Below are 22,401 nucleotides of genomic sequence, written 5' to 3' on the forward strand. Positions count from 1 at the left end.
AGAGTTTCTGACAGTCCTGATTTCCAGACGTCTCTGTCAGACAGCCACTGGTCTTATTTGCCTGGTAAGATTTTCCCATGGGTTGGCAAGCCAGCCCCCACAAACCGCCGCTCAAGCGCTCATAGCCTCAAGCCGTCTGAGCAAACTTATCATTCCTCCTACTTCGCGTCTCGGCTTCGTGCGCAGTGCATTACAGAGAGAGAGAGAGAGACTACATGGACAACTGCCACACGCGTCTGCGCTTTTAACGATTAGAACACTTCAAACAGAACTTGCCAACAGGAAATGCCTGCTAGATTCTCCGAGCGGTTCAATCACCTCTAATGCCTCAAGAGAGCTGAGCCTTTGTAGAATTTCGCAAGTCGGAAGGAAGAGTCAAGGCATCTGAGACTAGCGGCTGAGAACGATGCTGGGTCTAACGCATTTCAAATTAACAACACTTGGTAAGTTGCTTCGTTACCTCGAAATATGTAACACATGTTCAAATGCTGTATTGTCGTGCATTGCCACCGCAGAGCATTTGTTTTTATCTCGTGCGTCCTAGCCGCTTGCTGTGCGCATCTTGTAAGACCACACGGACCGACTGACCGCTGTTGCCTACGCCTGCCTAAATTATGTATGAATAGTGAAAGCATCCATTAGGTTTGAGTGAGCCTTTCGTTTTTCAGTTGTCCGCAATCTGCAAGCAAATTTGAGTGTTTGGAAAGGCTGCCTGTGTGAAACATGCTGATTGGCGTCTGAAAGTCTATCTTGCTGTGTCAGAGATGACTGACGGAAGCACAGTAACAGCAGAATGCTTCAACTGCGGCGGGACGGGCGCCTCAGCTTGCCTCAACTTCACACCAGACAGTTAGCCATTAGAATTAGCCTAAGGAGCGCAGTGTCTGGAGTAGTGCGTGGGAGAGGTGAACAGGCTCATGTCCCATTTACAAAGTCAATACTGAGGCTTACAAAAAATTAAGTGGTAATTATTGCAATTCATGTATACACTTGGGCACATCTTTAATAACATGTCCCCCCTCCCCCCTATCAGTCCATCTTCAATGGCTCCCTTGTTTATCACCGGATTACTAATTCATAAGCACATTGATTTAATATATGTGGTGTGTTGGGGAGGTGTCTGAACAGAGCATTATTTTGTAAGTTATGTTGAGCTGGTTCAGAGACGGAGGAAATCACCGCTCACCTCTGGGAACTCTCCGCAGCTCCAGCGATGCTCTAGTTGTAAAGTCAACAGCGTGAAGCTCTCCGTCTGATGCTCAGATTCCTACACTCACATGTGACGCGAGCTCGTGACTGTCATTAGAGAATTGAGTTAGAGATGCAGCTGGAGATTTGAAGGTCGCACATTAGCAATGATTACAGCTCACAGACACAGGTCTCCTCACTTAGCCCAGCGCCCCCTCTCACCCAGGATGTGTTGCAGGACTAGAATTCTAAGAATTGGTTTACTTTCTTGATATACTCAGGTGCTTGGATATGGACCCCATGTTCTGTGATGTGTAGGCCTATGTCTATATTCCACCTGGGATAGAGGAGCAGCTTCTGCTTGGCCACGCCCACATGGCCTGCAGCTCCTACCTAACCCTGCAGGTCCTACCTAACCCTGAAGGTCCTACCTAACCTTGCAGGTCTTACCTAACCCTGCAGGTCTTACCTAACCCTGCAGGTCCTACTTAACCCTGCAGGTCTTACCTAACCCTGAAGGTCCTACCTAACCTTGCAGGTCTTACCTAACCCTGCAGGTCTTACCTAACCCTGCAGGTCCTACCTAACCCTGAAGGTCCTACCTAACCTTGCAGGTCTTACCTAACCCTGCAGGTCTTACCTAACCCTGCAGGTCCTACTTAACCCTGCAGGTCTTACCTAACCCTGCAGCTCCTACCTAACACTGCAGGTCCTACCTAACCCTGCAGGTCTTACCTAACCCTGCAGGTCTTACCTAACCCTGCAGGTCTTACCTAACCCTGCAGGTCTTACCTAACCCTGCAGGTCCTACCTAACCCTGCAGGTCTTACCTAACCCTGCAGCTCCTACCTAACCCTGCAGGTCTTACCTAACCCTGCAGGTCCTACCTAACCCTGCAGGTCTTACCTAACCCTGCAGCTCCTACCTAACCCTGCAGGTCTTACCTAACCCTGCAGGTCCTACCTAACCCTGCAGGTCCTACCTAACCCTGCAGGTCCTACCTAACCCTGCAGGTTTTACCTAACCCTGCAGGTCTTACCTGACCCCACAGCTCCTGGACGATGAAGCACATAAGGTTCTGGTTAGGGTCTTTTGGGCATCTGGCTTCAATCAGTCTATGAGGGGCCGAGAGAACTTACTAGGGACATTTGCAAACCCACACGCTTAGAGCCCCTCTCTGGGTTACGGATCCAGACCAGTGCTGCTGGTGGAAGCTGGTCCTGAAGAGGTGTTGCTGGTGTATGAATGGAGGACTCGCATGCTCTTGAGACACACACTCCTAAAACGTGTGTGTGTGGGAATGTGCATCTGTGCATGTGTATGAATGTGTGTGTTTGCTGGCATGTGTGGGATCCGGTGGTGTGTTTGTACTGTAGTTAATTCACTATCCCTTAAAATGGCTTCCCGATGTGGAAGTTATTACTGGTCACACCAGGTCCCTAATGGATTTATAGTATATATAGTGCAGCCCACTCCTTGCATGTGTGTGTTTATGTGTCCCATATGTATCACTGAAGATCCCATGTGTTCTTATCATAACGTCCAAGGAAACAGTAATGAAACACCTGAAGCATGTTACTACGTATGAAGAGGACATGCATGCACATGCACTCACTTACTCTTTCTCTCACAGACACACGCACAGCAACATGTAGAGTCCTCAGCAGTCTCGTGAGGAGGGAGCATGTCATCCTCTTGTTGCATATCAGTTCTATCTATCTGCCTGTGTTTCTGTCCAGCCATCCAGCCTTCCAGCCTTCCTTCCATCCATCCATCCCTCCATCCGTCTGTCCATCCATCCTTAACTAGCTTTGTGCATTCATCCAGCAGGAGTGTGTTTTAAAAGACAGTGCTTAGACAGGACTGATGAATGTGTGGAGGAGACCATGCCCTCAGAGCCTGTCTCAGTGGGTTTTTTTTTTACAGTAATGGAGCCTTCTCTTATTCATGGATTCATTTTCATTAAGCTGGACTATTAGTGAGGGCTTCTGCCGCCAGTGCCAATTACTTTGTAGATAAGTGTTCATTTCATAAATAGACTGGTGATCAGAGAGGGTAGAGGACGAGGTAGGGAATGAACGGGAGTGTGGATGGGGGAGAGGCAGACTGACGCTCACGCCCCTCCCCTGGCATAGGGAGTCTCCAACCCCCCCCCCCCCCCCCATACACACACACACACGGACAAACTAACACTCCCCCTACTAACATGTTCTCTACACACACACTCCCAGTCATAAATCGTCAGGCTGATGCGTCAGATCTCCTGCAGACTCTCTCCCTCCATACTTGGAAACTAAAAAAAGACATTCCTCCGCCGGAGGACCGACTGTCCTTTCTTCTTCTCCTCTCATACGTTGGCTGATTTCAACGCTCTACGACCCCCAGGCTTCTCCTCTAGTCAGAAACCAGATCCATTCAGAGATGGGTCCTCCGAGAGATGAAGTCACTCCAGACAGCTTCAGTGGGAAGCAGCAGCTTTGGATCAACCACTGTGTGTTCTTCTAACCATCCAGTTCTTGTTCAAGCCCAACATGCCAGCGACACACACCAGATGAGATCAGCTAATCTTATCAAATGTACAGTAGAAGTGGTATCCATGGCTACAGTGGTGGCCAGTTTAGAGGTCTTAGTCAGTGCAGTCCATTGCTTTGCTCCAATCAGAGGAGCAGTTGGGTTAAAGCCTTATGAAGTGATGCGTGAGTACTATCAGCTGTTGGAGAATCTGGCTTGGTATAGCTTAACATCAGCAGGATCAAACAACTGGACTATGCCGGCAGACATAGTTACAGCATTGGAAACTGTCCAAACAGCTGGGACAGGTTGCAGAGTATTTCAAGTCAAAATTGTCACAACCACTTACTGAAGCATCTGTATGGAGCTTTAAAAAGGTTTTGGAAGTGAACTATCTAAAGAATAGTTTTAACTGTAGTTGTAAGAACACATTTAACACTGGTGAAATATGTCATGAGGTGTATGCGATACAGAGAGGGAAGGAATTAGAAACACTCTGCTGAAATGTGTTCTTATCTAGATTTCTCTCAAGTGAACCATTAGTCCAGAATTTAATCTCTGTACAGAAACATGCATATGAGGTCAGATCCTCTATGTGATTTGTGCTAATGCATTTGATTGTTTGGCTGGAACATTATGGTCTGTCCTATCGGATGTGTCTGGGGCACAATGTTTCAACCAGACCAGCCAGAAGGAAGAGGAGGAGAAAGCCGTTTTCGACTACGGGTTAGGCTTGGTATATAGACTTGAACAGCATAACAGGGCAATGTTGTTTTAGACACTAGCTTCTAGACTTGGTCTAGTACTGCTACTGAAAGATGGGGGACGGGAGAAATCAGGAAGTCCCTGCTCAGATAACGTGGGTGTGAAGTGTGAAGAGAAGGAAGACAGAGGTGCTACACCGGCAGGTTATCACGCCACCAAACCTGCGTGTTAGCCAACCGTAGTGGAGTGAGTGCTTGTTTAAGAGGCAGATGCAGCGTGCAGATGAGAGCCATGTGAAGATGTTATCTTACGACATCACCTTTCAGCAGTCACAAGGGGCTGGGCTGCTAGCTGGCCTACCATGAAGACCTTGTCTGTCTGGAGACACAGCGACTTGCATGCTGGAGAGACTGGTTAGCTCCCCCTGGCTATAGAGGAGGGGTCCTACTGTAAAAAACAACAACAAAAAGGCAGGAAGTCTTTCGATGTTTGCTGGTTTCAGTTCTTCTGGAGGCTGGGTTCAGTTTAGCAAGCTGATTCTTGCCACGGATACCCTAGGGACCTGGCTGATTTCAGGCTGCTCTCTCCGTGATCAGGGCAGCGGATGTGGCATGCGTGTGTGTGTGTGTGTGGGGGGGGTATCTATGAGTGTGTGCATGTGTGTGAGGGAGGGAGGGGGGGAGGGAGCGGGTGGGTGTACATGTGTTTTCACAGCCAGGTCATGAACATTTCACGAGTATGTTGATGGTTCGCTGGTGCTCCAGCAGCTCCACAGAGAAAACAGGGTTCTGGGGTTGAACTGAGCTCAGCTCCTCACTGGTTTATTTCGAAGCTTTACTCGGGGGAGCTTGTGGACATGCAGACCTGCTGAAGCCCTTCCATGTAATAGAACCAAACACAACAGGAGAGAAAACCCCCCGGGTCAACCGGTGATCACTACCGAGCCTTGTGAGGACAGGTGTGACATCACATAAAGTATCCACTCATGTCCCATGATCCAAGGTCATGACCCCCTGACCTCCTGACCTTGCTCAAGGGGTGAGCCGCGGCTCCTATGAGACACACACTCACTCACAAACACTGGAGCCTCCATGTGTTTCACACTCCTTGATTTGTTGTGGTTTCCGTCCTTGAAGCTACCTTTGCTACAGGATGTCATGAACCCTGTCCTGGGCTAATTAGAACCACATTGGTCATCTTGTTAATGCTGTAGCCTCTGTGGTCGGTAAGGATAGGGCTGTGTTTAGTACAGAGATAGCAGAGAGCAGAGAGAGGGGGATGTCTGAGGAGGGGTGGGGGTTAGAAGAGAAGAGGGCAGGAATGGAGGTATTTGACTGTGAGGTCATGGGACATGGCAGTTGTTGTGAGGCATCAGAGAAAGGACGATGGAATGGGGGAGTCAGCGTGGAGGAGTGTGGGAGAGAGAGAGAGAAATGTCAAGAAGCTATAGATACCCACATTAATACACAAACACGTATGCACTGAATGCCTCAGTTCTGTTGTTTGTGTCCTTGGCCCTGTTCAAAGTGATGTATTTGAAAAGGAGTGTTTTTGAATGTTGTCAAGAGTCATTTCCTTGTGTTGTTCCCAGCAACAGAAATGCTCAAAACACACACACACACAGGATCTAAGACTGTCAGCACTGAGGCCCCCTGAGGGCTGTTGATGTGTGTATGTGTGCGTGTAGCCAGACCAGTCCTGCATCATCTGCGCGCCAGACCCTCCACCAGAACCCCCCTCCCCACCCCCCCCCACCCCCACACACACACACACTACACCCGGTTCAGTCCATCCATCATGCTGGCATCAGACTGGAATAGATGCGTTTTGCCAGGAGCACCTTGTTCACATTAAAAGGGTACTGCTAACACGTACAGGAAGCCTAGCAGAATGACACTGTCCCAACACTTTCAAATGGTTTATTATTTGAAATGGATGTGATACTCTATACATCTGGTAATGTGCTGTACATATCCGGTAATCGAATCTGGTAATTTATCTATCTGGTAATCTTTCTGGGGTTGAGTATCGTGAATCAATGCAAATCTCTTTAAAGTCTTACATTTTGTTTACAAGTTATTACTTTTTTTATTACATGTTAGTTACATGAGGATCACATGATCATCCCATGATCATCACATGGGTGGCGGTATGTGATATCGGACAGGCTTGGTGTTCAGTGGCGCAGACTGAGGACACAGCTGCATCAGCAGGAAAGTGTTATCTCCATGGTGAGGAAGTAGAGAGGCGGGAAGACGCAGAGAGGCGGGAAGGAGGGAAGGAAAGAGGGGGCAAGGGGAGACCTCAGGGGATGGTGGGGTCTCTCCATCCATGTGAGAAAGGCCTTGCTTTAGTAAGACAGTGCTCGAGAGAGAAATGTTTTCTCAGGGTTTGTCTCCCGGTATCTCATCTTGGTCTCTCTAACAACACCACTTTCATCCAGGACTACAGAACAGGTAGTGGTAGTATTCTGGTAGTGTTCCCAGCTGTGGGCATTGTCTAAGACAAGGTAGCATTTCCAGAGATTGTTTATGTAGAGAAATTTACTATGTTAACATTATCAATAATATTATTCTGTGTTCTGAAGGTACATTTACCAAAGATGGTTTATATGGCACATTATTATTATAATACTCATACGATTATTTAAATTATAATAATATATGATATGATAATATTGTACTGTACTTACCAGAAATAGCTTTTATGACAGAGTTCTTAGAATAAAAATAATACAGAGGTAGTTTATTTTCCAGAGATGATGTCTCTTGTGGGTGTTGCTGGCTCTGGGACAGAACAGGAAGTGAACCCAGTGACCTCAGAGGGAGGAGTCACTGTGGGAGGTGTTTGATCTGAGACCGCCCCTCAGCACACATGGTGCTAAAAACATTGGAATCAGCAAACCACATTATTTAGAAGGGCGTGTGGGTGGATGTGTGTTGCAATCTATTGTACAGTAAATGGTATAGAACATGGTTGGAGCAGGGGCTTCTGGGGGATGAAAGCCATGAGAACCGTCAGGGGGATGATGTCATAGCGTGGGAGACTTGGAGATGTTTAGCGGGCCAATAAAAACCAATGTTCCTGAGAGGACATCTGGAACTTCCTGTATGGAATCTGACACCAAGACTTTGCAGTACACTCCCAGGGTAGGATGGATGGTTGGATGGATGGATGTATGGATGGAGGAGCGAATAGATGCATGGGTGACTGAATTAAAGAATAGATGGAAAGAGGCTGGATGGATGATTAATCCCTGATGATCTGGAGTCAGCGTTGTTTCAGCTTCATATCCAGAGCAGCTCTCCAGCCTTTCCCTCCAGACCCAGGAGACACAAGCCCTCCAAACCCACAGCTCTCTTATTGCACATTGAGTCACATCTGTGCTTGAACACACCCAGAGAAAAGTACTCATGAGCATACACTGGCATGCCCTCACATACACACACACACACACACACACACACACTGCACTGTCCTCATGACCGAGCAGATAGATTAATTGAAATGGAACAGCTCTGGATGTGGAGGCAGCTGAGCAGAGGTCTGTGTCGGAAGTTTGGAGCCCAGGAGAGCTGTTCCCAGAAACACATGGAAACGGAGAGAGAGAGACATCTGGACTCATGTCATGGATTAGGTGGACTTCTTGGTGTCTGGACAAAGACTCTATGCCAACATCGTGACCAGCCAGGTTCCAAGTGAACTGACCTCCCTAGATGCTTTTCTCCCTAACCCAATATTCTGTCTGCTCCAACCACTAATCTACCCAGTAAGCTGTTACTTCCACAACGCCAGGATCCACTCAGTTGTGTCTGGGCATTATACATGTGCAAGGCTGTTTGTGTCCAGAAAGGAATTCAGCTTTCGTGTTGTTCCGGGACTGCTTGTGATCACTGATAAGCCCTTCTTGGCCCGAGGCCATCTTGAATCAGCTAAATGAGTAGCATTCCACGGTGTGTGTGTGTATGTGTCAGTAACTGTGTGTGTTCCAGTGAGTGTGTGTGTATGTGTACATAATCAAGTTAAAAGGGAGAGTAGATTGATGTATGAGAGGAAAAGATTGACAGAGACAAAGGAAGGAGACAATGCAGGTTGATGGATGACGATGCAGCTCACGTCTGGGACAGGTTGGAGGCCGTCTCTCCCCTGTCTGACTCAGGACCAGAGAGCATCTGAGAGCTAAATAGCAGATCCACAGAAGGAGAGAAAGCGGGATATATACACTAGGAGATTTAGAACAGGACAGATACAGTAGGGGATGCGCAAAAAATGGTCGGCAGCCGCAACAAGGAGACTGTGTCCCTGTATTTTTGTATTGTACATAGTGTATGTGATTTAGTGTCTGGATTCCTTGGATATTGTGTCCGTCTCAAAGCTCCATGGCTCCTCTCTCCTAACCTTCTCATACTGTCGCTGGGGAGGAATGCCTCAGCACAGTCCCAATGAACAGCCTTGTTGTAAGCAGAAACACAAAGAGCTGTTTTAGGTTATATTTGGAGGCCATCTAATTTACAGATGGCAAAGACAGGGGAGGAGGGAGTGAAGAAAGGATTGTCACGGAGGTCAGAAGGGAGGCGGAGTGGAGGCGGAGGGGTGAGGGGTCTGTGAGAGAGGGAAGGAGCTGAGACAGTGCTGGTCCTTCTTCCTCTGCTGGAGCTCTGTGGGCCGAGTCTGGGATGGGGCCTTCTCCTCTTTACCCTCTCTCTCTCTCTCTCTCTCTCTCTCTCTCTCTCTCTCTCTCTCTCTCTCTCTCTCTCTCTCTCTCTCTCTCTCTCTCTCTCTCTCTCTCCTCTCTCTCTCTCTCTCTCTCTCTCTCTCTCTCTACCCCTCTCTCTCTCTCTCTCTTTCTCTACCCCTCTCTCTCTCTCTCTCTCTCTCTCTCCTTTTCTGTGGGCGGCTGACAACATACCCAGAACAACTGAATAGTACTGAAGTCGTTTATCAGTCTATCTGTTGAACCCTTTAATACAGCTGGTTTGTTTCCCTCAAATAAATATGGATAAATATTTATCGAGAAAAGTCCTCTCAGCCAATATTCCTCTCAACATGAACTTCACAGCTTTCATGAGAAGAACTCTCGAACTTTCTCTCTCCGTAGTGTTGCTGCCCTGTGTGCTGTCGTTCAACGTGGATGAGAAGAATGGCTTATCGTTCAGTGGACCGGTGGATGACATGTTCGGCTACTCCGTCCAGCAGTTTGAAAACAGCGAGGGCAAATGGTGAGACCCACCAACAGGAGTCCATTCTCCACCTCTCTGCGGTTACCTGGAAACGATCCACCAGAGTGCTCACCGGCTGCAGACCCTGTTCAACCCAGCGACACAGCCCTCCCGTTTAATACGTCCAAGGGCAATTCAACAGTGCTGTTAAATCCTTAAGAGACCCACAAACACACACACACCCTCCCCTTTCCCACACATGTTGCAACACCCTGGGAGATACTTACAGAGAGAGTAGTAACTGCAGCCATTCTGCAGTAATTGTCTTATTAAGGCCATATGGCATCAGTTACAGGGACTCAGTCAGTCCTAATCAGCTCTGGCAGCTGCTCTCCAAATACCTATGTTCTGTGCCTCTCTTCTACTCACTTCCTCTCCTCATTGCTGCTCTCCTCTTTGCTCCTCAGTGATTTCACCCTCTTGCTGTCCTGAACAGAGCATCTTTAAAGCTCCGTTGGACAAGGGAGAGAGAGAGAGACAGAAAGAGAGAGATAGATAAAGAGAGAGAGATAGAAAGAAAGAAAGAAAGAAAGAAAGAAAGAGAGAGACAGAAAGAGAGAGAGAGAGATAAACAGAGAGAGAGAGTATGGGTGTAGGTCTGTCCCTGGCAGATCAAGCCTCATTAGAGCAGAGGAATGATAATAACATTACTGTTTATAGCTCAGTACAGGACAGATCTAACAGTAAACTAACAATACGCTGACACACATGTACTTTAACTACATGATTCCCCCAGTGTAAGGATGGTAATTACAGGGAGACCACACTCCAACGGTATCTGTTTCTTTGCTCCTCAAGGGTTCTGATTGGCTCTCCTCTGACCGGTCAGCCAACCAGGAGGACCGGAGATGTGTACAAGTGTCCAGTAGGGAGAGGGAACCGCACCTGTATCAAGCTGGAGCTGCCTAGTGAGTGTGTTTGTGTGTGTGTGTGTTTGTCTGGTATTGATACATTTAGTTAGGTCTGAAATGACCTTGACAGGAAGTCAGCCAATAAATAGGATTAACATGTCTCATCCACTCATGGGGACACGATTAATCAGTCTGCTGTCTCAGGTCTGCAGTCTCAGGTCTGCAGTCTCAGGTCTGCAGTCTCAGGTCTGCAGTCTCAGGTCTGCAGTCTCAGGTCTGCAGTCTCAGGTCTGCAGTCTCAGGTCTGCAGTCTCAGGTCTGCAGCGTGTGTGTGCTTCCTTCTGACATTAGCACGTACAGGACAGGGTTGTTAAGAGATCTGAGGCTGTCATGCTTTACTGCAAATCCATCATACACTTCTAACCTGGCATAAAGGGTGGCCAGAACCGTCTGTGTGTGTGTGTGTGTGTGTGTGTGTGTGTGTGTGGGAGGGTGTTGTAGAGATCAACTGTAGATGTAGAGTTATACATTCCAACAGTGACAATGACAGCCTTCTCCTGCAATGCCACAAAGAACAGCTCTGTGTGAATGTGTGTGTCTGTCTGTGTGTGTGTGTGTGCGTGTCTGTATGTGTGTGTGTACGTGTCTGTATGTGTGTGTGCGTGTCTGTCTGTCTGTGTGTGCGTGCGTGTCTGTCTGTGTGTGTGCGTGTCTGTATGTGTGTGTGTGCGTGTCTGTATGTGTGTGTGTACGTGTCTGTATGTGTGTGTGCGTGTCTGTCTGTGTGTGCGTGCGTGTCTGTCTGTGTGTGTGCGTGTCTGTATGTGTGTGTGTGCGTGTCTGTATGTGTGTGTGTACGTGTCTGTATGTGTGTGTGCGTGTCTGTCTGTGTGTGTGGGAGATGGGGATGGGGTTGGGGGGGGGGCAGCTGCTGGTTCAGTTCCAGTAGTGGTGTCTGACATAAGGAGATGGTGCTCTATAACTCATGATACAGCTGAGAAATATGCAAAGGAAGAGTTCATCACTCACACTGACAACACTGATGAAACGCATAGATAATCCCAAACAGATGCAGAGTAATGAAATTAAAGGTTTGTTTATTCATCCATGTTTCCTCCTAGAATATACCACCATACCCAACCTACGGGAAGTGAAGGAAAACATGACCATGGGGACAACGCTGGTGACCAGCCCTGATGGAGGCTTCCTGGTAGGAGCCTTCTCTCTGGGGTGCACTTGATTTTGGTCACCTAGGAGAGTGAAGCCCAGGAAACTATTCTAAAAGGGCAAAATCTGCGATGAATCCCAACACACACACCCCCACACACACACACATACAACAAATATACACTGGGGCACTGTATAATTATGTACCACTCACTTCCCTCTCTCTCTTGCTCCCTCTCTCTTGTTCCTCTCCCCCCCCCTCTCTCTCTCTCTCTCTCTCTACCCCTCTCTCTCTCTCTCTCTCTCTCCCTTGTATCTGCAGGCCTGTGGACCTCAGTATGGCTACATGTGTGGTCAGCAGCAGTACATCTCAGGGGTTTGCGCCAACGTTAGCTCCTCCTTCAAGGTTCTCAACTCCATAGCACCGGCTGTACAAGGTACATCCACAGAACACTAATAACACAACACAAATAGAGATAGATAGAGAAAGGGGGGGGAGAGACAGACAGACAGACAGACAGACAGACAGACAGACAGACAGACAGACAGACAGACAGACAGAGAGAGAGAGAGAGAGAGAGAGAGAGAGAGACAGAGAGAGAGACAGAGAGAGAGAGACACAGAGAGAGAGAGAGAGAGAGAGACACAGAGAGAGAGAGAGGTATACAGTAGAACATTCCTAATGGTGTAAACCAGCCAGTGACCCCTCCCTCTCTGCCAGGCATGCCCAAGTTAGGAGACAGTGTGCTGGGCTGCTCCTCTCTGCCTTTGAGTAAACAACCCCCCCCCCTGCATATGGCTACATACACACACACTCACAACTCACACACACACACATATACACACATGAATGACGTCGATGTCTGGCTGTCTCTGTTTACAATGAGTGCTAATGGACCAGACTGAGTTCTGGTGAGGGTTCTAGAACATGTGTCATACTCTGTCCTTTTAGTCCTGGTAAGAGTTGTGGAACAGTTTGGTATTACTGACTTACTGACTGGATGGTTAATTGTAGGAGTGATGGTTATGTTGCAGAATGTGCAAAGGAGCTGGACATTGTCATTGTGTTGGATGGCTCAAACAGTATCTACCCCTGGGATCAGGTTGTCAAGTTTCTGCTGAAGTTCCTCAAGAACATCGAGATAGGACCCACACTCTCCCAGGTTAGAACACTGTAATGGGACCCAAACTCCCAGGAATAGAGGGATGGATGGAAGAATGGATGGATGGGGAAGATTAAGATGTGGGACATTTATTACAGTGAAATTATAGTTTTCCTCTGTGCCACCATGGAAACTGTTGCTGAGCGCAGAGAACCCATCGGAGCATGAGATCAGATCTTCCAGGACTGGAGGATCGCTCTGTCTCTGGGCTGGTGACCTCATCACCCGACCATCTAGACTAGTGGTTGAAGAGAGAGAGCGCTCGAGAGAAATGTGTGTGAGAGTTGAAGGTGCCTGTTGGTGTGTGTTGCAGGTGGGCATAGTGTCCTATGGCGAGAATGTGACCCACAGAGTGAATCTGAACCAGTTCAGCAACACTGACGACCTGCTGGCTGAGGTGGAGCACCTGCCTCAACAGACTGGCTACAAGACAATGACAGCCCTGGGCATCAAGACAGCCAGGTACACACAATACACACACACACATGCACGCTGCAGTCCTCGATGTCATGTGAAACTCGACTCCCATAATGCCCTGCCTCTGGTCTGTGTGATATCCAGGGTTACGACTTCCCTGCCCTTGTGCTGTCTGTGTTTGACCTGTATGACTCTCGTAATGGCGACCTGTGACCCTCATCTCCTCCCTGCAGGGAAGAGGCCTTCACGGTGGAGCGAGGGATGCGGCCAGGGGTCAAAAAAGTCATGGTGATCGTCACAGATGGAGAGTCACATGACTTCTACAATCTGGAAAAGGTTGTGAAGGATTGTGAGGAGGAGCAGATCGAGAGGTTTGGCATCGCTGTGAGTATTTTATGTCTGTCTGTCCGTCTCTATCTGAGAGTCTCTCTCTGTGTATATATCACACACATCTGTGTGTGTTTATCTCTGTGTATATCTCTGTGTATCTCTGTGTGTGTATCTCTGTGTATCTGTGTGTATATCTCTGTGTATCTCTGTGTGTGTATCTCTGTGTATCTCTCTGTATATCTCTGTGTATCTCTGTGTGTGTATCTCTGTGTATCTCTCTGTATATCTCTGTGTATCTCTGTGTGCATCTGTGTGCTTGTGTCATTTCTTCATCCCTAATCCCAACTGCACGATGAGACAATCAGACATCAGACACATTCCCATCACTTCCATCTTCAGCATTCTGCAACACACTCATTACTCTCTCATTTTCCCTACTCCCCCTGCCGATCCCTCCCTATCCTCCCCCTGCCGATCCCTCCCTATCCTCCCCCTCTATCCCTCCCTATCCTCCCCCTCTATCCCTCCCTATCCTCCCCCTCTATCCCTCCCTATCCTCCCCCTCTATCCCTCCCTATCCTCCCCCTCTATCCCTCCCTATCCTCCCCCTCTATCCTCTGTCTCCTCCCTGCACCTCTCTCTTTTTTCCTCCCTCACTCCCTTTGCTTTATTCCTCCCTCCTTCTACTCCTACTTCTTCCTCCCACTCTATCCTCCCTCTCCCCATCCTCTTTCTCTCCAGGTGTTGGGAGACTATAACCGGCAGAACAAGAGTTTAGCCGATGTCCAGAAGTTCATTAAGGAGATCCAGTCCATCTCCAGCGAGCCAGTTGGAGACCACTTCTTCAACGTGTCAGATGAGGTGGCGCTCCTCAGCATTGTGGATGCCCTGGGAAGCAAGATCTTTGCCCTGGAGGGTGGGTATCCAACCTGGCAACCCAGCCTTGCTCCACCCACTATTATTTGTCTCTATGGGCCTTATTATTCCGAAGGCCACAATCCATTCCAGCCAATGAATCTACTACATATAGTTCAATTATTGATCAAGCACTACACCTCTCACTGGTGTTTGTCTCTCTCTCTACATAGCTACCACTGGTAAACCTGTCTCTCTCTCTACATAGCTCCCACTGGTAAACCTGTCTCTCTCTCTACATAGCTACCACTGGTAAACCTGTCTCTCTCTCTAAATAGCTACCACTGGTAAACCTGTCTCTCTCTCTCTACATAGCTACCACTGGTAAACCTGTCTCTCTCTCTCTACATAGCTCCCACTGGTAAACCTGTCTCTCTCTCTCTACATAGCTCCCACTGGTAAATCTGTCTCTCTCTCTCTACATAGCTCCCACTGGTAAACCTGTCTCTCTCTCTACATAGCTCCCACTGGTAAACCTGTCTCTCTCTACCCTAGCTCCAACTGGTAAACCTGTCTCTCTCTACCCTAGCTACCACTGGTAACTACACCTCTTCCTTTGAAATGGAGATGTCCCAGGCTGGTTTCAGTGCTCATAGTACAAAGGTTAGTCCCGATACCCCCCCCCCCCCACACACACACACACACACACACACTGTCTCTCTTTTTCTGTAATACCCGTCTCAGTTCAGCCATATCGTGTAAACACGTTTAACCAGGAATGAATGTTTGTTGGGTGGATTATAATAGTATAATTACAAGATTGTCATTTCCTCCCTTCGTCTCTCTGCTTCCTGTGTGACAGGAAGGAGTGCTTCTGGGGGCGGTGGGTGCGTATGACTGGAACGGCACCGTGGTGATGCAGACAGCAAAGGGCTCCATCGTCCCCACGACAACCAGCTTTGATGACCCCCTGGACACAAGGAAGGAGGCCCAGGCCGGTTATGTGGGTAAGATGGCCACACATGAACACACACGTGCACGCACGTGCTCACTCACAAACACATCGAACGCTCTCGTTCACACTTGCTCACACAGGTTTGAAGCACGCATCGTAGTAGCACGCTCCCATAAACAGCCCAGCTCTCTCGCAGTCAAATGTGGCACACTCAGCCAAGTCCTGAGTGATTCGCTGCCGGTTGATAAACAGTGAGGAGTGGAGGAACTTCTCCCAGCAACGTGCTCTGTCTCACTCAGACGGCCCACATACACTCACACACACATCCTGTTGCTGCCTTATATAGACCTGTGAAGATGTGCAGAATCTGAAGACTTCCACTCTGCTGACATCACCTCCTTCTGTCTGTGTGTGTGTGTGTGCCTCCGTGGCTGTGTGTTTCTGTGTGTGCGCACCCTGCAGGTTATGATGTGCAGTCAGCCAACAGTCGTGACGGTGTGTTGTTCATAACGGGAGCACCCAGACACAACCACACCGGCAGGGTCATCATCTACCGCCTGGAGGGCGGCAATGTCACCATCACTCAGGTCCTGAAGGGAGAACAGGTGACAAATCATCACCATAACATCCACCTCCGTAACGTTTATCTTCAGCAACTTCGCCATCCTCCTCGTAATCGCCTCCATAACGACGTCATCGTCCTCGCTCTAAAAGAGTTTGTCAATGTGTGTGTGTGCGTGTGTGCGCGTGTAGATCGGGTCGTATTTTGGCAGCGTGCTCCAGACTGTGGATGTAGACAAGGACTCGTACACTGACCTGCTGCTGGTTGGAGCTCCCATGTTCATGGGCCCTGACAGAGATGAACAAGGACACGTCTACATTTACCAACTCAACCAGGTACACCAACAGGTTTCTGTCCAGTCCGCCTATACAGTGATGAACAGCAGTTATAAGCGAACAAAGTCCTGTCATTTACAGACCCCCCCTTTTCTGCACCCCCCACCCCTCCTACTCTCCTTCTCTCCAGGAGGGGATGTTTGAGCACCAGACCACCTTGAAGCCTGTCAATCAGACGTGCTGCACCGCCCACACCCAGAGTTGCACCAATAAGAATGAGCCGTGCGGCGCCCGTTTCGGCACGGCAATTGCAGCGGTGACGGATCTCAACCAGGACGGCTTCAATGACGTGGTGATCGGTGCACCGCTGGAGAATGACCACCGGGGGGCGGTGTACATATACCACGGTGAAGGACGCGACCTCAAGGAGAAATATGTCCAGGTACAGCAGACCCATGAGCTCGCTTGAGAGGTCAGGATTACATATATATATGTAACCCTTTTTAAATATCTTTTTATTAAATATATATATCTACTTTCTCCCTCGTTTGTTGGTCTAATTGGGCAGTCAGTACTATGACTGCTCTTCTGCTTAGCAGGAAGGGTGTGTCCCTGTCTAAACTGTGGTGTGTGTGTGTGTGTGTAGCGCATTGCGGCAGGGGGAGACGGGGAGAAGATGAAATTCTTTGGCCAGTCCATCCATGGGGTCATGGACCTGAACGGAGATGGCATTACTGACGTCACCATCGGAGGGCTGGGAGGAGCTTCTCTCTTCTGGTGAGAGAGATAAACACACACAGAATGATGAGCCACCAACACACACACACACACACACGCACACTCCCCACAAACACACACTGAAAACTCAGTTTTTCCACATGGTGAATTAGCAAGAGTGTCTCCAACTGCTTTCTGACAGCATCGGTGCAGTACTGTGTGGTTTACACAGCTGTGTTTCTCCAGGGGTTCGGAACTAGCTCCTCTCTGATCAGGTTAGGGTAAGGATAAGGATGGGCTACTGTAGACGCTTCTGCCGCTTCCTGTGCCCCCCCCCCCCCGGCTATGCCCCCCCCCCCCAGCAGCACACCCCTCCATCATCCCTTCCCTTCATCCCTTCCCTTTGTGTTCTGGCATCATTTTCCAGCGAGAGGGACCTTGGACTTTTTGGTGCTTTCCGGTGCTTTTTCGAGCAAGAATTTAAGAAACAACTGCTGAACACATGCCTTCCCCCCCCTTCCAGAAGGCAGAGTGGAAAGGACTCAGGGAAAGACTGCAGGATCAACATTGTTATTGGCATGCCTCCATGACTCAGCTGGAGTTTGGGAGCATCTCTAACTCCAGGGGCCATGCAACTCCATGTCTTTCCCAATGGGAGTTGGCAGCGTTAGGGGTTGGAGAGAAGGAGATGGAGGGCGGAGGGAGAGGGGGGGAGGGGTATACACAAGCAATTTACAGCAGTCTCCCTGGAACAGGAGGAAATCCTCGTGGTCAGAAGCATTCGGGTCTTTGGTGATGAACTTGACCCAGGCATGCGGTTTTAGTGAACCCGCTCTGCTACCTTGTGTGACCCTGTGACCTGTGGTTACCTCGCCTCTAGGTCCAGAGACGTGGCAGAGCTGCGCAGCAACATGACCTTCAACCCCTCCAAGGTCAACATGCAGCAGGACACCTGTGAGGTGAACGGCTTGAAGACAGTGTGTGTGGACATCAAGGTGTGTTTCAGCTACTCGGTGAAGTCTGAGGCCACACCCTCTAGCGACGGTGAGAGCAGGTTTTAGTGTCCAGGCTGGTGGTCTGTCTGTCTGTCTGCCAGCCTGCATGTAAGTCTGTCTACCTGCATGCCTGTCTGTCTGTGTCTGTCTCTGTGTCATGCCTGTAAGCATGTCTACCTGTCTACCTGTCTGTCAGCCTGCTTGTAAGCCTGTCTGTCTGCCTGTCTGTCTGTGTCTGTAACTGTCTGTGTGTGTGTCCTCTCCAGGGACAGGCATAAGCTACTGGTTGACGCTGGATGCCCGGCGGGCCAAGCCGCGGGCGCTGTTCACCGTGGGCGAGCGCAGGCTGCAGAATATGACCACCATAAGGGACAATGCATGCTGGGAGCATCGATTCACCATGTTGGCAAGTACCCAATGCTGTATGGAGACAGGAAAGGGGAGGGGGGAGAGAGGGAAGTCGGAAGGGTTGTAAAGAAAGAAACCTTGACTTTAATGGGAACCAGGACTAGTTTGATCAAAGCAGGCTGAGGTCTGGGGGCCTTGTTACCCCGTTAGGGGGGAGGAAGGAAAAGAGAGGAAGAACAAGAGAGGAAAGGGGGTTTGCATTCCTGACTTCCTAAGTCTAACAGCATGTCCTAGTGGTGTACCAAACACCTCTAACACTGTCTGTCACACACCTCTGATGCCTTGCCCTCCATCTTTCTCCCCTTCCCCCTCTCCCTCCTGCTCTCCCTCCTCCTCTCCCTCCTCCTCTCTCATTGTCCCTCTCCCTCCTCCTCTCCCTCCTCCTCTCCCTCCTCCTCTCCCTCCTCCTCTCTCATTGTCCCTCTCCCTCCTCCTCTCCCTCCTCCTCTCTCATTGTCCCTCTCCCTCCTCCTCTCCCTCCTCCTCTCTCATTGTCCCTCTCCCTCCACCCTCTTCTTCTCTGTCCCCATCTCTCTCTTCCTCCTCTCCTCCCTCCCTCTCTGTCCCACAGGACAAGAAGAGGGTGGATTTCCGGGACCCCATGATGGTGTCTCTGGAGTTTGGGTTGACAGAGAAGGACGTGGGGCCAGTATTGGATGGAGACCTGCCCACCTTCAACAATAAAACTGTAAGACGACACAAGTCATGGTAATCACCCTAACCCCAACCCAGACCATGACCCAATCACAACCCAAACCCTATCCCCTAGCTCTTATCTGACCCAAACACAACCCTAACCCCATCCCCTGGCTCCACGCTGACCCAAACACAAGCTCAACCCAGACCATGACCCAAACACAACCCCTGCTTCCTGGCAGGGGGACTCATCATGCAGATGAGACTACAAGATGATGAGTTTTGTCATGTCACACTGTGATTCCTTTTCTGGCCACTAGAGGCTCTCACCTCCTTCCCCAGAGCAGCTGTCTGCTGCCCATCAGGGCTCCATCAGAGCATCATTAACTGAGCAGCTTAGACAGCCTCTTTCTGTTCCCACAGTCCAGATCTCTCTATTTCACACGCACACACAAGCACACACAGACACACTCACACACACTCACTGGCTGTGGGGAGCTCCAAGTGTAAACACATGAATCTATTTCCGCCTGGACACCCCAGGGTCATGTTCATCCAGGCCACTTGTTTATGTGTGTGTCAGGCTGTCAGGCTGTCTTTATTATTCATGCTGACTGAGTAAGACCAGCGTTTACTGTTCTATCAGTACAGCAGAACACACACTCACACTCACTCACACACACACACACACACACACACACACACACACACACACACACACACACACACACACACACACACACACAGACACACTTAAACTCACACATCACACATCACACATGACAGCCAGCCAAAGCAACAACCAGGATTGACAGGGACAAGCTGGTCCCTGTCAATCCTGCTTTCCTTTTGACAAATTGTAATCTACCAATGTAAGGAGCAATGTGTGCCTTCCAGCAAACTATTGGGTTAAATGACAACTAGGCAGTGTTCTTTTTGAATAGCAGAATCAGCCAAGTGTAACCCCCTAGGTAACAGAGAAGGCATCAATCCTGTGTCTTGTGTATCTGATAATGATTTTGTGTTCATGTAATTTGTTGCTGTAAGTGTTTCAAGTGTTAGGTGTGAATTGTGAGTGAAGATACTTATTTGTATATTTTTCAGATACCCCTAGTGGATTGTGGAAGTGACAACAAGTGTATTGCTGACCTCTCCCTCACAGCCAAATCAAGTGTTACCAGGTGGGTTTCTACGGTAACCTGTAAGGCCCATTGTTACCATGTTACTATGGTAACCTGCACAGCCTCATGTTACTAGGTATTGTAGGTTACTATGGGTCACTATAGTAACCCTCACAGGCAATGGTGTGTCTATAATAGTAGTTCTCTACAGTGTGTTCAGTAGTGATGTTGTTCCATGGTGCTCCCTTGTGAACCTGGTGTCCCTATGTGAGGACAGAGGTGGCTTTGTTGTGATTATTGAGAAGGTGCAGTATATTATTAGCCATGCCATTCATTGCTTTACTATAGCTCCCCCCTGTGGTGGCTGAATTAATCAACCTGCTTATGAAGCTAACTTGCCTGTGTGCTGCCTGGTGCTGTTGTCTGAAGCCTGGTGATCAAAGCCAACAAGGAGAAGTTCCACGTGCTGATCACCACCCGGAACAGCCAGGACAATGCTTACAACACCAAGGTCACACTCAGCTTCACAGAGAACATCAATTACGTCAAGGTGGAGGTGAGAAAGTTCTGCATAATCATCTGACCTTGACATACAAATGTAATACCACTGCTTAAGATTAGGGTTTGAGAATAGTTATAGCATAGCACTGGAACTACCATTATAGTTGTAGCATACTGTAGCATGGCATGGTACCACACTAAAGTGTTGTACCATCACAGCGTGAACATAGCATAGGAGGATGACTGTTGCCATCACAGTGTTAGCATAGCATTGTAGCATGACAGTGTTGCCATCACAGTGTTAGCATAGCATTGTAGCATGACAGTGTTGCCATCACAGTGCCTCCCTTCCCTTCCCAGCCTAAAGAGAAGTCTGACTGCAGTCTGAATGGCAGCAGGGTGGAGTGTGCCGTGGGCTACCCCTTCCTCCAGAGCAACACTGAGGTGGGTCTGCTCGCTGGTACCACACTTTAATGGAAGTGCCAACCAAACCATAATAAGGAATCGTTTTGATTGATTTCAGAAATATCCCCTTATTCCTCTTTGCTTGATTGACAGGAGACGTTCAAGATCCTATTTGAAGTGAACCCTGCTTACGTGCAGAAGGAGATTATCATCAACGTTACCGCTGCCAGGTCAGACCAAGCCCACTCTTGCACATGTTGAAGCAAGAAACTTGAATCAAGGCCCAAGCTCCTTATTGCCTTGTATTTGAACACCAGTTCATCAGTTCAGGAGGCATTCCATAGCCAAAGAATATAGCAGTGCTTTTTATGTTTTATGATCAGTCCACATTGTCTTTCCCAACCCATGATGTGTGTCACCTTGGTAACGCTGCACCGTTCATCGTTGTGTGTCCAGTGACAGCGACGAGCTGAACTCAACGCTCAATGACAACTATGTCAGGATCTCCATTCCAGTTCAGTATGAGGCTGGACTTAGGTTTACGTGAGTATATATACACACACACGCACACACACACACACAAACACACACACACAAACAAACAAACGCACACACTCTGAGAAAGGAGACTCTCCTGTACACAGGGCACTTCCCAAGGAGCATCACATCTCTGTAAAAAAGAGAGAGCAGCACCCTTCAGTCTTCAACCACACCAGCATGATAGGAGAAGAGGTCAAGATCAGCTACACGGTAAGAGTAACCACGGTAACCGAACTCTAAAGAATAGGACCAGAGTCCTACATTGTAGCACACTCACCCTACATGGCAGGAGCGTAACTCTAGTACGCTAACCCGACATGTTAGTACCCCAACTCTACATAGTTGGATCCTAACCTGACATTGTAGGACCCTAAACATGCATGGTAGAACACTAACAAAGAAATATTCAAACTTTGTATTAGAATAACAAAGTAACTTGTCTTAGCTTAGCTTGGCTCAGGGTGTTGTAGTATACGATCATCCAAGGATCCTCTAGGACCTGCCCTGCTCACAGCTTCTCACCTCAATCTTCTTCACCCCACTGTGTGCCTCTGACCATGACGGGGGGTGTTCTTCAGATAGAGAAGGTGGCTGAGATGGACACCCCTCCTCTGAGACTGAAGGTGACCTACCCTCACCTGTCCACCCTGAAGAACATCCTGCTCTACCTCACACACGTCACCTCCACGCCCAAGGTAATGCAGAGGCACGCACGCACACACACACACACACACACAAAGACACAGTACAAAACACACACATAGCAACCTCCAGTATCTAGCACTTTCTCTCTTCTCTGCCCTCAGACGGTGACGTGCGAGGCTGGAGCTCTGATCAATCCTTTAGGCGTCAGCCCCACCAAGCTGTACACGGCCAACCC

At 48.9% G+C, this 22,401-nt stretch overlaps 1 protein-coding gene across 1 annotated transcript in view; it reads left to right on the forward strand.

Moving 5' to 3' along the window:
- The first annotated feature begins 209 nt into the window (after positions 1–209).
- Positions 210–22,401, forward strand: part of itga1 (integrin, alpha 1) — a 25,382-nt gene continuing 3,190 nt past the window's right edge. The window contains exons 1-26 of the mRNA XM_067249985.1: positions 210–443; positions 9,503–9,623; positions 10,422–10,531; positions 11,596–11,684; positions 11,964–12,078; positions 12,677–12,804; positions 13,118–13,266; positions 13,455–13,605; positions 14,293–14,467; positions 14,996–15,069; positions 15,269–15,413; positions 15,824–15,966; positions 16,115–16,258; positions 16,389–16,640; positions 16,845–16,975; positions 17,796–17,959; positions 18,177–18,316; positions 18,890–19,006; positions 20,059–20,135; positions 20,505–20,631; positions 20,937–21,020; positions 21,135–21,211; positions 21,438–21,524; positions 21,626–21,731; positions 22,100–22,216; positions 22,328–22,401. The exon at positions 22,328–22,401 is cut by the window's right edge and continues 31 nt beyond it. Coding sequence (XP_067106086.1) covers positions 407–443; positions 9,503–9,623; positions 10,422–10,531; positions 11,596–11,684; positions 11,964–12,078; positions 12,677–12,804; positions 13,118–13,266; positions 13,455–13,605; positions 14,293–14,467; positions 14,996–15,069; positions 15,269–15,413; positions 15,824–15,966; positions 16,115–16,258; positions 16,389–16,640; positions 16,845–16,975; positions 17,796–17,959; positions 18,177–18,316; positions 18,890–19,006; positions 20,059–20,135; positions 20,505–20,631; positions 20,937–21,020; positions 21,135–21,211; positions 21,438–21,524; positions 21,626–21,731; positions 22,100–22,216; positions 22,328–22,401 — 3,134 coding nt within the window. The 5' untranslated portion in view covers positions 210–406. The remainder of the gene's footprint in view (positions 444–9,502; positions 9,624–10,421; positions 10,532–11,595; positions 11,685–11,963; positions 12,079–12,676; positions 12,805–13,117; positions 13,267–13,454; positions 13,606–14,292; positions 14,468–14,995; positions 15,070–15,268; positions 15,414–15,823; positions 15,967–16,114; positions 16,259–16,388; positions 16,641–16,844; positions 16,976–17,795; positions 17,960–18,176; positions 18,317–18,889; positions 19,007–20,058; positions 20,136–20,504; positions 20,632–20,936; positions 21,021–21,134; positions 21,212–21,437; positions 21,525–21,625; positions 21,732–22,099; positions 22,217–22,327) is intronic.

Source organism: Osmerus mordax, chromosome 14 (genome assembly GCF_038355195.1).
Source record: "Osmerus mordax isolate fOsmMor3 chromosome 14, fOsmMor3.pri, whole genome shotgun sequence".
Classification (NCBI taxonomy): domain Eukaryota; kingdom Metazoa; phylum Chordata; class Actinopteri; order Osmeriformes; family Osmeridae; genus Osmerus; species Osmerus mordax.